This window comes from Chelon labrosus (genome assembly GCF_963514085.1).
Source record: "Chelon labrosus genome assembly, chromosome: 14".
NCBI lineage: Eukaryota > Metazoa > Chordata > Actinopteri > Mugiliformes > Mugilidae > Chelon > Chelon labrosus.
Window position 1 is genome coordinate 26,111,578 of NC_140347.1, and position 16,742 is coordinate 26,128,319.

A 16,742-nucleotide genomic window follows, 5' to 3' on the forward strand; every position below is an offset into this window, starting at 1 on the left:
TTTTCATTTTGGAGGCTGTGGTTTGTAGCACTATTGAATTGCATTGTGTTGTACCAACACACATTTCTATTATTTTGTCAGTCTTATTTTATTCAGTGGGCTATGCTGAATAAGAGAAACACGTTTGTGTGTTACTTCAGTCCAGTTCAATATCACCACAAAGTACATCTTCCAAATTGATCATATAATTGAATTACCATCTTTGCTGTTTCAACATAAAATGGACATTACAGCAGTCATGAAGGAGAATTTAGTGCAGGTCTGTTATATTAGGATGCATTCAAGTGTAGCTAATTAACTGGCAAGTGAGTGTATAATCATGCTTAATTTATTTATATAAATGGTGTAATATAGAGTATTTGGCGTTTTTAAGTTACTTATCTACTGTACGGCCAAAACACTTTATGTAGGCTTGTCACCAAATTGCTCCATCTCTTATTACTTTTACAGTTTATGGCTGCTTTGCTGCTGAAACAGCACTGGGACGAATGAACATTGATCCACTGTTCAGTGCAAAATGGAAAAATGTGCTTTACTTGCAGTAAAAATCTTCCATTAAAATTGCACATAAATGTTGTGCTTTGTCACAGCTATGTCACAGCACTAACATGTAAATAACAGACAAATCCATAAGTTGCCCTAAAAACATTTGCACAAAAAAACAGAAATTCAGTAAGTAATGGGTAAGTTATCCATTTTACTATGACCGATATTAAAATATGCTTTATTTATTTATTTATTTAATTTAACATGCAAAAACACATGTGTTTGGTCTGATCATCCAGTGTTTTTAAAATTAATGAAACTGAAAATGAAACTTTCACAAAATATAAATAGCATGGGACAGAAACAGATCAACCTCATAACTTTGTCGTAAAAAAACGAAAGGATTTCCAGCATTTTAGCCCCCCTCTTCACTGCTCTCATCTCTTCCCCTGCTTCTCTCTGTGTTGCAAACAATTGGAGCGTACCGTTAAAGGGGACTCGCCTCTTTCTCTCTTTAAAGGATCTGTCCTCATCTCACTCTAACCTGATCTCTATCCCCCATTTCTTTCCCAATAGTACATTCTCTCCTTCTATTTAAAGACTCTCTTTTTCTCATGCATATTTCCCCCATTTTTTTCTGCCATCTTGGTCAAAGACGCACAAACACACACTGACACACATGGAAACATGCACATAGTCTGCTGATGACCTGCTATTCCAGTGAGAGAAAGGCTGTTCCCATAGCAATGGCCTCCCTCGGTGTTTGTACAGCTGACACACACACACACACACAGATACAGTGACACAAACATGCAGACACACCAGCATGCTCGCCACACATCAAAGAAACTGTTCTAATCCCCAGATGTCAACAACAATGGAGAGGAGAGGAGAGGAGAGGAGAGGTTATTTATTTATACCTTAGCATGATGCAGGTCAACCCCATACATGGAGAGTTTCTTGGCATTTTCTAGAAACTGGGCGTCAGCCTGTGCTGGTGTCATTCCCCTAAAAACAAAGAAAAGGCAAAATTAAACTAAAAGACAAAGTCAGATAATGATATACACTCATTTGGCGAAACTTCAGCGTCAGAAAGAGGGTAATTAAACTGAATGAACATTTTGGAGGATGAACATTTTGTGGTGCTGTTAAACTGGACTGAACTGATGTGATTCTGTTATATTAGCATGCATTAGTTTTCACTAGTGTACCTAATGAACTGACAAGTGAGTGTATTCCAGGATTTCCCATACAATGCTAATACTATAGTGGCCCGCCAGGGTCTTATTTACCATGATCTCATAATGAATTGGAAATATTTGTGCACGTCTCAGACAATGCTGTACTTGCGTTGTTTTTACTTACTCCAATATTCACGTTATTACGGTAATTTAAAGACGGGCTGATACAAAACGGATAAACGGATATTTTATGTGTAGACATTGCATATACTGTATAAATTATCTTTAATAGTTGGGAGGGATAGCATAACAATTAATGGCTTTTATAAAGATAGTAGAATAAGCACTGCCATCAGGCTCCTTAGATGACAGTGCTTAGAAACACAACTGAAGAAATCCCTGAGCACTTCCGACTACAAGACTTTGTCTTCTCTGACCTGTGGGACTTGTGGAGTTCAAGAATCTTCTCCTCCATCTCTTTGTTCTGATTGGGTGCAAAGGTCAGCTGATTGATGTAGGCCAGAGGGCGAGGCTGATCAGGTTCATAGTCACCAAATTCTGCCTGTAAACCAATAAGAATCACCCATCTCACTTATATGGACAATATTTTGGGCACTTGTCCAGTTACCACATGCAGATCAGTACAGATATGAAATAATATGTATACATCCTGTACCTGCAACGTGTATGACCCCAGCAGAGCGTGGGTGACAAATGAGCAAGGCAGCCGTCCGGAAGCTACATCTTCACGGAGCTGCAGACACAAAAGGTACCTACGAAAGAGGAACATTTTAGTTGAAAGCAACTTAACTGAAAGCAAGAAAAAAAAACATGTTCAAAGCTCTTCACTTTTCCGTGTATTGGAATCAGCGCCATTGTTCATGATAATAATAAAGCGATTTGTGTCTGTAAAGCGCAAAAACAGGGTCAGCTGTTGCAGATTAAATATCTTTATTGGAGCTGTGTTTGATGTACAATTTTCTTAGTGTGTTGGTACAGCGGTTTGTTGGGATTGCTTTATGTCTAATCCTCATCATGACATACAGTACCCTGACTCAATTGCATAACATCTGTGTTTGCAGTAAATTGTGTCACATTTGTGTGGATTTGGGACAGTGTAAAGCTGTGGGTAAATTCATGATCTGGAGGAAGCTGTCTTTTGAATGACCAATTCAAACCCCTCAGGGTGCTGGTAAAGTCTGTCAAAGACACTTCAGCAGCACATAAAATTACTAAAATGGGGGATTAAACCCTAGTCATCCTGTTACACAGCTCCCTGTTAAATAGGCTAATGTGTTGCCCTGTGACCTGTTTGGTGTTTTACTTTTTCAATTTGGGCAATTAGACAAGGGAAAATATTTATGAATGAGCATTATGGTACAGTCTGTGACCTTGCTATGGGGTTGCAATGATCATCAAATTTGTCTGTTAACAAAACATAAACGGGTAAATGTACCTATACCTACAGAGAAGAATTAGCACTTTATGTAGCATGTCAGTCGTTGGTGTGTGTGTGTGTTTGTGTGTCCCTGTTTAGCCTTTAGCTGCATCCATCAGAGAAACTGTTCGCTCCATTAGACATACACTTCACCCTAAATGCGGTGTGCTTGGAGCATGCCTCTGTGTGTGTGTGCATATGTATAAATACAAATGAATCAACAGTGTGCACAAGGCCGGCCTTAGTTTGTTTTATTCTGTGTACTGCAGCTGTTATGAAGTATATTCTTACGACACTGTAGTCATATTAAAGCAGCACTAATTTATATTTTTACATTAACAATTTGTCAAACTACTATGTGTTAAATGACGGGAACATTTGAAGTAACAAACCTACAGAATATTACCATCTACAGCTCTATGGGGCCTTTAACTGGCTTAACTCTCATTGTTTTGGAGACCAAAAACAAGACTAAAAGAAAAGTATAAATTTGTATTTTATTTGTTAAGTGGTTGAGTAAGTAGTAACAGTTGGTTAATGGGTTGACGTAACACTAAAAGGTGATAATGTGTCGATGCAGGGTTTACAGCTTGTTCCATTGCTCCAAATGGCCATAAAAACACAGTTAATGTAGGTTTAAGTAAACAGTGCTACAGTCCGATGTGTGTGTGTGTGTGTGTGTACCTTGTGATGTCTTCAGTGAGCAGTGAGGGGTCAGGAGGGTAGAACTTGACGTTGAAAGAAAACTGCCAGTTGTTACCTGGAGAAAGAGAGGTTGTTATTCAGAGAAATTTACAGCACATACATTACATACGTTGAATTAGGACATGAGAATTCAATTTTTTTATCAGTGTTATGATGACAGTGGTCTGCATGGGTCCATCATACCCATCCCTGTGTGGGCAATGGGACAATGAGAGTGAGGGCAACTAATATAGAACAGCCTTTTGACAGCACTAAGCCTGGTACATCATGCACGCATGCATATGTACAAATGAGCAGCAGATCTGATATTGCATAACCTCATTTTAGTAATGTAATCTTTATCATGATCAGAAACAGAGACACTGTCATTACCAGCAATGCCACCACTGACATATTCATCATTTTGTCATAATGTGGTTTCCTTTTAGGAAGCGCTAATTTCATTTCAATCGTTATTAGGCTCCACTATTCTATTCTCACTCTCCCACAGGAGGCCATGTTGTCATGCCTGCCATCCTATCTGTCCTGCTTGGCTCCACCCAGCAAAACACACACACACACACACGTGCACACACTCAATAAAAGATGGAGATCACGTCATCTGGAAAATTCAATCTGTGAAAACCTGACATCACAGCAAAACCATTTCCTCCTCCAAGGTCATACACGCCTGCACACATGCACAGTGCTCACACACAGACGCGCACACGTGCAAAGTGCTGAATCCCAGAGGAGCTGAAAGAACAGAGGACATTGTGAGGTGACATGAGGAAACTGAACAATGACACTGAAAAGACTGCATATGTGCAACACGTGAGGTGAAAACAGCATCGGAGATGCATGGGGCTTCTATTAGTTGTTCCACTGATGACTGTTTGCATATGTGTGTCTGCTGGCGTGTCAATATCATTATGTGTCAGTGTATGAGGAATGTCTGGAGGTGAAGCTGAGACCTTATGTCTTGTTTGCAAAGTGTTTTGGGAGTCTCTTGTGACTATTTCATCTCTGTATACAACCATGCCTCAACCATCATTTGCCATTCATCAGTCCTTATGATCCATATAATGTACTCTACCAAACACTGTCTGATACGACCTTCTCATCCTCTACTTTATTCTCACCCTTTTTAGGCAAACTGTTTATTTAAATGACCATAGCATATCATGAGAAATCATTTTCCTTGTGATTTCTTTGAAGCAGTTCCTTCATAATCAACACACAGATTTCAATAAACAAAACATCCTACAAACTCTTGTTGTGTTCCTGTTGGTTCTCATCATAGAAACGGAACTGTATTGGCTTCAAATTCACTGTGACGGAGCACCGCATCAGAGGAGAGAGGCACCCACAAACTATAAGAGGCTGGTTTGATTATGGAGAAAACCTGAGTGCCGCAGTTAAACATTAACAACAGTCACACGCACAAGAGAGATCTACTGACTGGAATAAATCCGGACTTGTGATCTCTGCTTGGCCTCATTTAGACTGACATAAGAATGTGAGGCAAAATCTTGTTATCATTATCATTATCATTATATGTCAGAGAGAAATGGGAGAAAGAGCTCGCTTCGTGGATTTAGTTTTACTTTGAGTGGTGCTTATTTTAGTCTTAGGGACAGACAGTTTTGTTGCTGAATTTCCATTCGTGCCCTCTGTTACAATGGAAATCTTTTTACTCCACACGTTCAGCCAGCTTCATTTATTTGGCAAGAAGTTTTGTTTTTATTGGCTCCCAGTTTAATTCTGATACATGATACTTATACTACTTGGAGTGAAATTTCTTTCACGGTTTTTCCCTCTTTTTTCTTTCCTTAGTTCTTAAGTGCTTTCTGAAAGCATCTTACTGGCCACCAGTCCATTAAAACATATATAATAGAAGATGGTATCATCTTCTACCTCATTCTGGTATCCATGATGTGGAGTACTTGGGTTGTGTTTGTAGCCTAGCATTAAACTAAGATGCCAGTAGCACAAAAAGCAGACAGTTTTTTTTATAGGGACCTGCATTATAGGAAGCACCCCAACACAGTTGTCATGAATGGGCAGTGAAGATGGGTATTTTTGTTGTTGGGGGTTTGAACGTGGAGATCTACGGTTTTTGGCACCTGACAAGTTGACTTCATTTCTCAAATGTTGCCACTTGAGTTTTAAACTGCCCAACAATAGCGAGAACATACTGTAGCATTTCAAGTGTCATATCATAACGTGATGTAAGACTATTTTTTTCTCAACTTACAGGTGATGATTACAACTGCTCTATATTCTTTAAATTACAGGGCATTAAAGCACAGCCGAGGCAACAGCTTTCATCTATCCAAACTAATTCAAGAACCCATAAAATAAGTTTCAAGAACAGATGTTTATGTCCCAGCCCTATATATAGTGAAGGTTTAGTGTGACGGTAGAGCGTGGACTGTTAAAAGCACAATGGTGTCTGCCCTGTCATTTGTGCAGTGCTGTGTACACACATCCACACAGCCAGTGTGAATACAACTCCAATAAAACGTGGCCCTCATTGCGCAGTCTCTCTCCGACTTTAAACATTCACACACACAGAAAAGCGAACACATACTACCAGATGCACAGCACTCATCCATGAACCACAAGCGCACACAGCAACACAGCTGCAAAACACAGGCATGTACGCTCCTCACCACTCACTCTGTGACGCTCACACATGCACATGAAACCGGACGCATTCTGCTCACGCCCAGACATAACAAGCTCATATATACGGAGTTAGAAAAAAACATTTTATAAGCCAAAATGATATGTTTTTACTTTTAAAACTGAACTTTGATGAGAGATGATGTGTTAAAGTCTGTTGTGAGAAACAAATAGCAAGAGAACAGAATTAAAGCGCTGCTAACATTCATGACTGTCAGACACCCACTGAAAAATAAATATGCAACAGGAAACAACACCAGATAACTTCTAATGAAATCACACTAATAAAATGACAAATTAAACTTAACTCTAAAAACAACCTGTTAGTACCGTAATGTGATTGAAGTACTGATGCTGCCATAAACTGAGGGACCTCTTCCACTGTTACAAACATTCTGTGAGCATTTAAAAATAAAATAAAGCTCAACCTCTAATGAAATCTTGAACAAATGCCAACGTCAAACTCTAACTCCAACCTGCTTCTCATTGTACCTTAATGTAATTAAACGTATAAAATATTGTATACTATACTATTATACTAGATTTTCATGCTTCCTTGCTCCACACTCTTAAAGGCTGTGGGTCAACAAAGATGATGAAGATGAGATGCCACACCTCATCTCCCATTTGAGGTGTGGCGGTTAATAAAAGGGTCAATAAATAATGGAGCAGAGTGATCACACCCTCGTAACCTCTTCCACGCCGTTTGACTGCTGTTGTTTGGTTTCGAGTGTCTCTGGTCTCTTTGTTTGACTTTCAAGGTGTGAAGATACTTGCCCTATTTTACTCATCCAATATTTATGTTTTATTCATTACCTTTTGGCTCAGAGCCTTTTTTAAAGAAAAACACCATGGCCCGTTGAGTCAGAGTGAAGGAGACTGGGACAGATGGAGGATAAAACAAGAATATCATTTGTTAAGTAAAACTTACTGCGTATCTGTCTCTTAATTTCCTTAGTGGGATCCAGCCAGCACTGAAGTGAGTAGATAATAGGAGGAGAGACACCAAAAAAAGATGACAGTTAACCTCTGTCAGTAACAGTGTGAAACACTATGCAGAGATCTACTTTACGTCTGGAGTTTCTGTATGTGTACATTACTCACTTAAGTCTGTCCATGTGTGTATGGATACATACCGTCTGTTCATGGTTGTCCTTGTACGTCAGACCAAAGTAGTCTTTTTCCAGTAGATTGAGGTGCTCACACACTTTAAAGAATAAGTACTGACCCTTGGCCCGTTTCTGTAAAGACACAAAGTAAAACAGAGGGAATCATTTACACCTTTATATTTATTTCACCCTAAGATGGAAAACATGTCAAACGCCATCCAAAGAAACAAAAGTGTAAGACGTCTCAAACATGATTTTAAAGCTTAAGAAATATCCAAGAGACAATACAGAACTGCCATCATTCTGCACATTCGCTAGAATCGTTCCCATTCATCTGGAAACACGTGTGTCCACATAGTTTTCAACAGTTGCTCTTTTAATCACTTCATCTCTTTGTGTCCTCTTCTTCTTCTGCAGTTTAATGATAACTGAGGTAAGAATGACTGCAACCAAACGTTTATCTGGAGGTGCTTAACTTTTAATATGCTGATGGTATATAGCCAAAACGTGCAGTCGTCTAATATGGATGGGAAACAAGAAGTTTAAAGAAATGCTGCAAAGGTCTGGCAAAGACAATTAAATCAATTATTTGAATAACAGTTAACGCTGTCAACTAAATAATCGCGACAGTCCCAGGAAAAGCTGACGTAATGAACAAGACATGAAAACATGTTTTGTATGGTCTAGTTCTTGTCCGTAGCGCTCTGTCAGAGCATCTTTGTTCCTTCCGTTTCATCTACATCTGTTTCATTATCCTTTGCTCTCTTGCTCAGTCTTTCCATCTGCCTCTGGGAGACACATTCTATCATGAGCCCAATAAGAGCTTTAGCCATAAAATCCTCCAGACCCAAGTATGACAATGACATTTAGCACACATCCATGCATGCACACACACACACACACACACACACACATAAATAATCGCATACCCTTTAGCCAGAGAGAAGGTCAGACAGAAAGAGGGAGGAAAGAAGGGAAAACAATGTGAAAGAATGAAATAATGGTCATTTCTTTTTGGTTAGTCAGCGCAGCCTCAGTGTCACCCTGGGGTGCAGACAGAGAGGCACTAAGCAGACAGACTTACAGACAAGGCAGGAGGAGTGTGGTGAAAGTGGAAGGAAGAGGATAAAAGAGTGCATTTTTCTTCTTGTCCTGGGATAGATGAAAACATCTGTGGTATTTTCCTATACTTGGCCTAGCACATGCGCAGCACATACACACTCGAGCGTAGTTGAACGCCCAAAGAATGTGAGAATGTGACCTTTTAGTTTGTGTGTCTGTGACAGTGTGCCCCCAAGCAAGGCACTACCTAGGGACAGCTGTCTAACGTCTGCTAGCAGTTACAGAGAGATAGATATTAAACTGAATTAGAGAAACACTCACACAACAGTATCACTGTGCATGACATGAGAGGCTTTTCTAAATGTGCACAAATGACAAGCTGAATGAGGAATTGTGATTGAGATTCACAAAAGACATGGTTTGATAAAAAAAAAAAAAAGATATATATTGATTAAAATAAGAGAGAGAGAGATAAAGGTCCAGACGGTGTTTTGATTTTCGGGCTAAACATAAGTTAAACACATACGGTTGAACCCAAAACAATCTGTAAATGAATGAAATTCTATGAAATGCTACTGAAATCCTGCTGAAACCAATACTAAGGAAATTCTTAGAAACAGCATTAAGACCATGTGACACTAAGTCTCTCCTTTGAAACCCACGAGAGAGTCGGAAAATGTCCACCCTATGTTTTCATTCAAAGCACAAACTAATAAAATGCGTATTAAGATATTACACTAGAACACATCTGATGTCACGGGTTAATAAATAGGACAAACGGATGATAGAAGAATGCACAGGGACTTAGAGTAGAAAGTGTGTGCGTGTGTGTGTAAGTATGTGTTTGTGTGGTTGTTTGTGTGTGTGTGTGATAATGTGTGTGCTGGAGGCCTGCTGTGCAAAACAGAAAATTTAATCTCTGGAATGCATTGTGCATCTCTCCCTCTCGCGATCCTAACTATGCCAGCGTGTGGAGGGAGGGATAGATGGATATGTGTGTGTGTGTGTGTGTGTGTGTGTGTGTGTGAGTGTGTCTCCTATAGGACAATAGCAGATAGTTGCACTTTCAGCGTTATCTGTTGTGAGACAAAGCAGCTACTGTTCAAACAACCGTAGACTCTCACAGGCGCACTGTTGGGCGTTGGCGTACTGTAGATTAGGAAGCCGTCTCGCCTCGGTAACGTTGCCGACGCAAATCATAAAATTAAATGTTAAAATTTTACGGGGTCCCTGACCTGGAGACTTAACTCTCTTAAGTTGCCAGCTCCAGTGGACCTGCGCTCTGGTTATTCTGGGAAGCTTCCGGCTGAATGGGAGCGAGTACGGGAATATGAGGAGGAGTATGGCTAAAAATGTGCATCCTACTTGGGAAACGTCTTTGTAACCACAATCTATGGCAATAATGAGAAAAACATTCATGTAGTAGGAATGTTGGATGATAATACATTTCATTTGTGGACGCCTTTCCAACACTCAAGGTCACCTTACATAAAACAACATAAGAATAAAACATGCAATGCAATAGCATAAAAGCAGATTAGAGTACATAACAATGAGTGGGTTAGATGGAGTAAGCTATTTTTAAAAGATGTTTCTGGGTTTGAAATGTGTTAGAGAGTCTATGTTTTGAATGTCAAAGAGATCATTTATACCACATTTAATTAATTCTCCTTAAAGAAAATTCTTAACATCTAATAAACAAAAGGAGATTGAAAATTTAAAGATATCAGTTTCTTTTTTTTAGGAACCTCAAAAATTTCAGGCTAATTCTGAAGAGAAGTAGATTTAATTTGCACACTTGGCACTCAATAAACTGTCACAAATGGCCTTAGGCAGATGGGTCCCTCCATATGAGCTGGGTTCTGCTCAAGGTTTCTTCCTGTTAAAAGGGAGTTTTTCCTTGCCACCATTTCCTTCAGGCTTGCTCTGGGGGTTTCAGGCCGGGTTTTTGTAAAGCGTCTTGAGACGATTTGTATTGTTATTGACGCTATATAAATAAAATTGAATTGAAATACTAACGTCCTGATTGGCATCGGGAGATCAGGGCCGATCAAGACATTTGTAAATGATCTTATTGGGGGCAGAATATATTGATCAGGATATCCCTAGTCACAAACGATCCTGTGACACCAGCATGAAGGTCATGTGATGTTGTGAGCATTTGCATGTTTAAGTGTGTGTGTATGTGTAGGGTGCCTGGAGCACGTGCTTGTTACGGAGCAACAGATGCAGAAAGCTAATCTGGTGAGACCCCCATAATCTTCTGGGTGTGTACCATATGTGTGTGTTCTAGTCAGCAGACAAGCCCCTGCAGCGTGCTCTGCTTTGCACTCCATTTATCCCCGAAACGACGCCCCGAACATTGTGAGTGGGTGCTTTTGCCATAACTATGCTGTGAGTCAGAAAGTTAACTACCCCCTTGCGTATAAACAAAGACACACTAGATTTGATCCTATTAGCCATTACATCATTGGCAGTCGCGTGTGGCCTCACTGACAAGCAAGCGAACTTAAGACGGGTCACTTCTAAAAAGTTAAGTCAAACAGAGAAATCCTGTTAATTAAAGGAACTATTTAATAGAGCAATGAAATAAAAAGCAACATTCTCCATGTTCTGTTTTGCACAGACAGGCTTATAAAAGTTGTCTTTACCCATGTAAAACTGAACTAAATATTCATAGTGCAAAAAAAATAATAAACCTCCCCTGGAAAACAGTCCTTAAAATGGCCTTTGAGACACTCAAATGAAATGGTCTAATTTGCTACGTGAAGAACAGCACAATGTTCATACGTGTATCTAAGTTTTGTCACAGTCTTACCTCCACCTCACAGGTGAAGTCGGTCCCGTCCAGGAGGGTCACGTGACACACCACCAGCTTCATCTTGGTCTTTCTCACCAGGCGAAGAGGAGACTGGAAAATGGAGGTCTGGCCTTCTCCTCCCTCACCTTCAACCTCCGCCTCTCCTTCCTGGCCCTTCTTCTCCTCCTCTGCTGCTGCCTCTCCTTCGGTTGTCTCCTTGGTCTCTTCCGGACTTTTCTCTACAGTCTCTTCCACCTTCTCTTCCTTAGCAGGCTGATGGTGTTGGTGCAGTGTGGAAGAAAAAGAAAGATGATATTATGTCAAAGCACAGTTACAAACAAAAGTTGCTCACTGTGGCTGCCATACCCAGAGCTCCCAGTCTTCTCGATATCTTTCTTCATCAGCAACTACTAGTCCGAGCTACACATGAAGACACACTGTTTTTCTCTCTTTGGCTCTACTTGTGTAATTCCCCTTGTAGTCTGATGTTGCAGGCGTTTCTCTTGGCCTGATCACTGAGATGCTGATGTCACTGGGTGGGCCTGGGTGGCTTAATGTGATCACTGGATGGAGGAGTTTGTGTGTTTGCATGTGCATGAGTTGGAGCTGCTTTGCATTAATGTGTCTTTCTTCCTTTCTCTATTGGTAGAACAACAGTTTTAAACAGTCATTTCCCCTTTACACTATTGAAACATCTAATCGCTGGGTTTCTGAGTAACAGTGGAGTCTGTGTTTACATTATGTAGCTCACTAACACAGAGGGATATTTGTTTATGCAAAGTACTTATTACCTGTGTGCTGTCAGGAGGGGACAAGTTTGGCAAGCGTGACTACTCATTAATTTATAAAGTGTATTTCCAAAAACATTGAACTGTTTCTTTAAAGGTGGACTGGTTTTCCACTCATGCATTCACTATAAGCAGCTGGATGCCTACTGTTCAGTGCTTTTAAGCATGTGCATCTGCAAGCAGGCCCCCTGTCTGCTTATCTCCCATCATGCTGTGCAACACATGACCATTACCTCAGTGTCTGCACTGGCGTTGGAGTGAGATTCTGCTTCTTTTTCCTTTACTTGCTCAGACTTTACTTCCTCCTTCTCTTCCACTTCCTCTGCGTGACCATTCACTTCTGGGGCAGGCCCCTCCTGTTCCTGTGTCACCTTGCTCCCGGGATCGTCTGTGGGTGGCACCTCCTTAGTCGGGGAGGTCTTGATGGATCAGGAAACAACACTCAACTGATTAGGCTGTTATGATGTGAATAATAAGCATTCAGTGATGAATCATTTTCTAATCGGTCATGACAACGCAACAAAAACGGGAATTTACTTTACCTGGCTTTGAGACTTCTGCTTCTTAAGCCATGTTGGCAGGTATCGAGATATTCCTTTGCCCTCCTTCCCCTCTTTGTCCTTCTCCTTCTCTTTTCCCTTCTCCTCTCCCTCAGCGTTTGCTACCTCCTGGGTTTCTTCCGCTGCCTTCTCTGATTGGTCTGGCTGAGCGGCTGACTCCTCCGCTTTCTCCTTCACCTCTGTCTCAGAGCCTGCTTCTGTTGTCATGGTGACGCGTCAACCTGTAGAGGCGGAAAGGAGCATGATGGAATAGCGTTAGATTTTAAATATAAATATACAGCAGCAAAAGCAAACTAATTATAAAAATATTCTGTGATATTCATACCCTGAACAGTGATCTGTATTTAGAGAGATGGAGGGGGAGTAAATCTGTGTTCGACAGATTTTGGCAAGAGCATGAATTTTTCATGGCAGTCGACTTTTTAGTCTGGAGTATCTTTTATAAATGAGCCACATGGCCCTGGCATTTTTTTTCTTTGAAAGGATCAATATTCCTTCCACAATGGGAGTAAGACCAAACAGTACACAAATACAAACTGAAACATGTCCTTTAGAAAAGTCAAATTAACTGTATTAGGCTTATATAAGTTGGATGACTCTGATCCTTTGGCTCACAGTCACTAGCCAATGAGCTCATAGCAGTTTGAAACATTAGCCCTTGGATTTACCAGTTCAGTAAAACACAATCGTTTGTGATATCATTACGCCAAACAGCCAGTTTCACGTGGCTCAACAGCTGGTTGAGAGCAGTCACACACATTCACACCCGCACACAAATAAACAGAGGGAAAGAGGGAGAATTACTCAATTCTTAGTCATTGGTTTTACCCTGCAGCTGTGGTCAGCATGCACACACACACACTCCTCAACCCAAATATCTTTGGCAGCACTGTCCACACACACCCTATCACAGGAACAGACACGTACATTCAGCATGACACTAATTTGTTGATAACACTGCATGACTATGACACTGGTCTTCAGGGCAAATGTGAGGTCAAGAATGTAAAAACCAAGCCTTAAAGAGTTTCTACCTGCATACACAGTCTCTTGCACTGTTTGTACACAAGCAGCTTCAGGCTGAGGGCTAAAGATGAATCACACACTATTACGTCATTGTCATTCACCGCCCTTTCATTTGTCTTTTTCCCTCCATCACCCAGACGATGTCTCTCTGTCCGCGTCCACCTGATTCTATTATTCGTTGCATCGTCCGCATGTTACTTTCCGACCATCTTACCAGTTTTCTGACTCTTTTTTTTTTTCTGTTCTGCCACCTTCAATAAGAGAGGACGCACACATCTACAGTGCAGCAGTGGTGCACAGGGAGGGGGCGGGTAAAAATAGAACAGGTCTCCTTACGCATGATCGGCTAATGAGGCAGGCTGGGGAGGAGGAGAGATGGTTAGAGGGAGAGGTGTGTATGTAGGTGTGTGCAAATCTCATAGAGGGAATATACTTTGTGTACTTGTGCGTATAACAGAACAAAAGACAAATACAACTGATAGTAAAATTGAGCACTTCTTAAGAGGGAATCCCAGTAACATTAACTGGTGTTATTTAACCATTTTCTTATACTGAATAACATTTGCAAACAAATCTACGCTGTATGTGGCACTCAACCCTAAGCTCATTGTGTGATTGAAGTGACTGATCGTGGCCTAAGGTAGAGGGAGAACCTAGAAGGAGCATAGCAGCTCTTGTTACATGTATGCATGTCTTTGAGTGATTATTTGTGGTATTTCTGTTTTGGGTCATTGAAAAATGCATGTGGTCCATAAGATCATGGTGACAGCAAAAGGAGAAAGAGACACTTCTTTGGATATGGTGAAGAAGCAAGCTGTTCAATTCAAGAGACAGCTCATTGGCTGCCATTATGACAGGGACAATGACCTCATTGCTGCTGTAGACCCCTTTTTGGAGGTGCAGGACACAGACTTCTACAAAGAGGAGGTCCTTCTGCTCCACAACCACAGAGCTAACCTTCCAAATGTAGAAAGGGAATAATCCAGAAAAATAAATGTGCAAGATTTTCTAAAATTGACTAAAACTGAATCTAGGGAACAAATTATGTACCGCAATTATGCTGTTAGCACTGCAACAGCCGTGGTATGGCATTTTTTTTTAACTCTGTAATACTGCCATTAAATTTACTAGTTATCCACTGTGCATGGAGAAGGAATCTTAATGCCTCTGGTGATCATATGTTTTCACTTATCTACTTGCTATGACTTGTTCAATGGAATATACCCCAATTAGGCATAACATTATGACCACTGACAGGAGAAGTAAATAACTTTGACCATTTTGTGACAATACAATGTTCTACTGGGAAACTGTTGGACCTGGTACTTGTATGGATGCGACTTATTTGCTACATATACCACCCACCTAGACAAGATCAGACACCCCCACTTCAAAGCAATGACAATCCTTGATGGCGGCAACCAGGAACAACTCAAAAAACATGAAAAACAGCACAATGTGTTGACCTGGCCTCCAAATTCACCAGATCCCAAACTGATCAAATATCTGTGGGATGATCCACAGAGGCCCCTCCCCTCAACCCATAGGACCCAAAGGCCCCCACTAACAACATTCTGTTGCCAGACACCACAGGACACCCTCAGAAGGCCCATGTCCATTCTCTGATGAGACACAAAGGAGACCTACACAATATTAGGATAATAATGTTATGCCTGATTGGTGTAACTTTGTATGAAAGAGATGTGCACAAAACTGCTGTACGTACAAACAAAGAGACTGGTGCTCTGAGATTTCATCCTAATGCCACCATGAGGTTCACGCTTTTTTTGAATTTGACACCTAAATCAATCTCTCCCTCAGGATAAAGGGCAATAACTGATTCCTTGTTTTCATCCACTGCCAGTATTTGCCATCCAATACACAACTACAAATCAGCCTACATTTCCAGCTATAGGTGCACTTTTTATTTTACAATGAGGCTGTAAAGATTATAAATGTGGTAAAGGTTCTACCTGCTAACACGAGGATGTTAACACTGAGTCACTGAGAGTATATTAGTTTGCTAATGTCTCATGGCTGGAGACAATTAGTCTCAGTAATTCTAATAAACAAGTAATGAGTTTGTTTAATTTATTAATGTCTGAGTAGTTAGTAAGAAGTGGTTTCTCCTACCCTTTGTAATGTCACTACTTCTTATGTTCCTGTTGCTTTTTTAATGGCTACAAAATAAAGGAAAAGATATTTCAGTGTTGATCCTCACTAAAAATAACAGATATGATCAGTGTCACTAGACTGAGCTGTGATAGCTGAGAAAAGAATGTGCCCAGTGTACATTTTAGACCAGTCAACAACATGTATTTTACAAGTATTACTGTGTACTATGTAGACATTACGACACAGTCACAAGGTTTTGAAGCACTCTTTGGTCATTGCCTGCTCGTGGATAGATTTTGTCCAAGCCTGCAGTAATGTTACTTTCTCCTAACCCTCAAGTAGAGTCATCAAAATAGGTCTGTTACTACCCAGTAACCCCAGTTCCCACTCCTCAGAGACACCGTTTCTCAATGGACTAGCACAGTGTGTGAGCTGGCATCATAGTGGAGCTTCGTCACGGCCACTTAGGCCTGCTTTAAACTCGCCCCCCGTCTGTTTAACACCAGGAACCTTGTTCTACCTCTCTTACTTACTCACTCATCTCTCTCCTCACTTTTCATCTCTCTCCTCACTTTCCGGGCCCCCCTTTCAAGCTCCTCCCATCACCCTCTTGCATTATCTTCCTCTAAACCCCTCCTCTTTCACCCATCTTCCCACAGTCCATATAAACAATACCAGTGACATTATTACAGCTTCTCTTCATATATACATATAGAGGCACACTAAACTGTTGATGAGTAAAGTATTCCTGTATATTACTGAGCTACAACTGAACCAGAAGTTTCGGGTAAATGGGTTAAATATG

General features: G+C 40.7%; 1 protein-coding gene across 5 annotated transcripts in view; it reads right to left on the reverse strand.

Annotated features, from left to right (window-relative positions):
* Positions 1–16,742, reverse strand: part of epb41l2 (erythrocyte membrane protein band 4.1 like 2) — a 50,602-nt gene that overhangs the window by 20,522 nt on the left and 13,338 nt on the right. For all 5 annotated transcript variants that reach the window (XM_084560111.1, XM_084560114.1, XM_084560112.1 and 2 more), the window contains exons 2-10: positions 12,779–13,017; positions 12,470–12,655; positions 11,467–11,721; positions 7,614–7,718; positions 7,409–7,451; positions 3,790–3,865; positions 2,344–2,440; positions 2,105–2,229; positions 1,407–1,494 (exon numbers count right to left, since the gene is read on the reverse strand). In XM_084560111.1, the coding sequence (XP_084416237.1) occupies positions 1,407–1,494; positions 2,105–2,229; positions 2,344–2,440; positions 3,790–3,865; positions 7,409–7,451; positions 7,614–7,718; positions 11,467–11,721; positions 12,470–12,655; positions 12,779–13,003 (1,200 nt within the window). In that variant the 5' untranslated portion in view covers positions 13,004–13,017. The remainder of the gene's footprint in view (positions 1–1,406; positions 1,495–2,104; positions 2,230–2,343; positions 2,441–3,789; positions 3,866–7,408; positions 7,452–7,613; positions 7,719–11,466; positions 11,722–12,469; positions 12,656–12,778; positions 13,018–16,742) is intronic.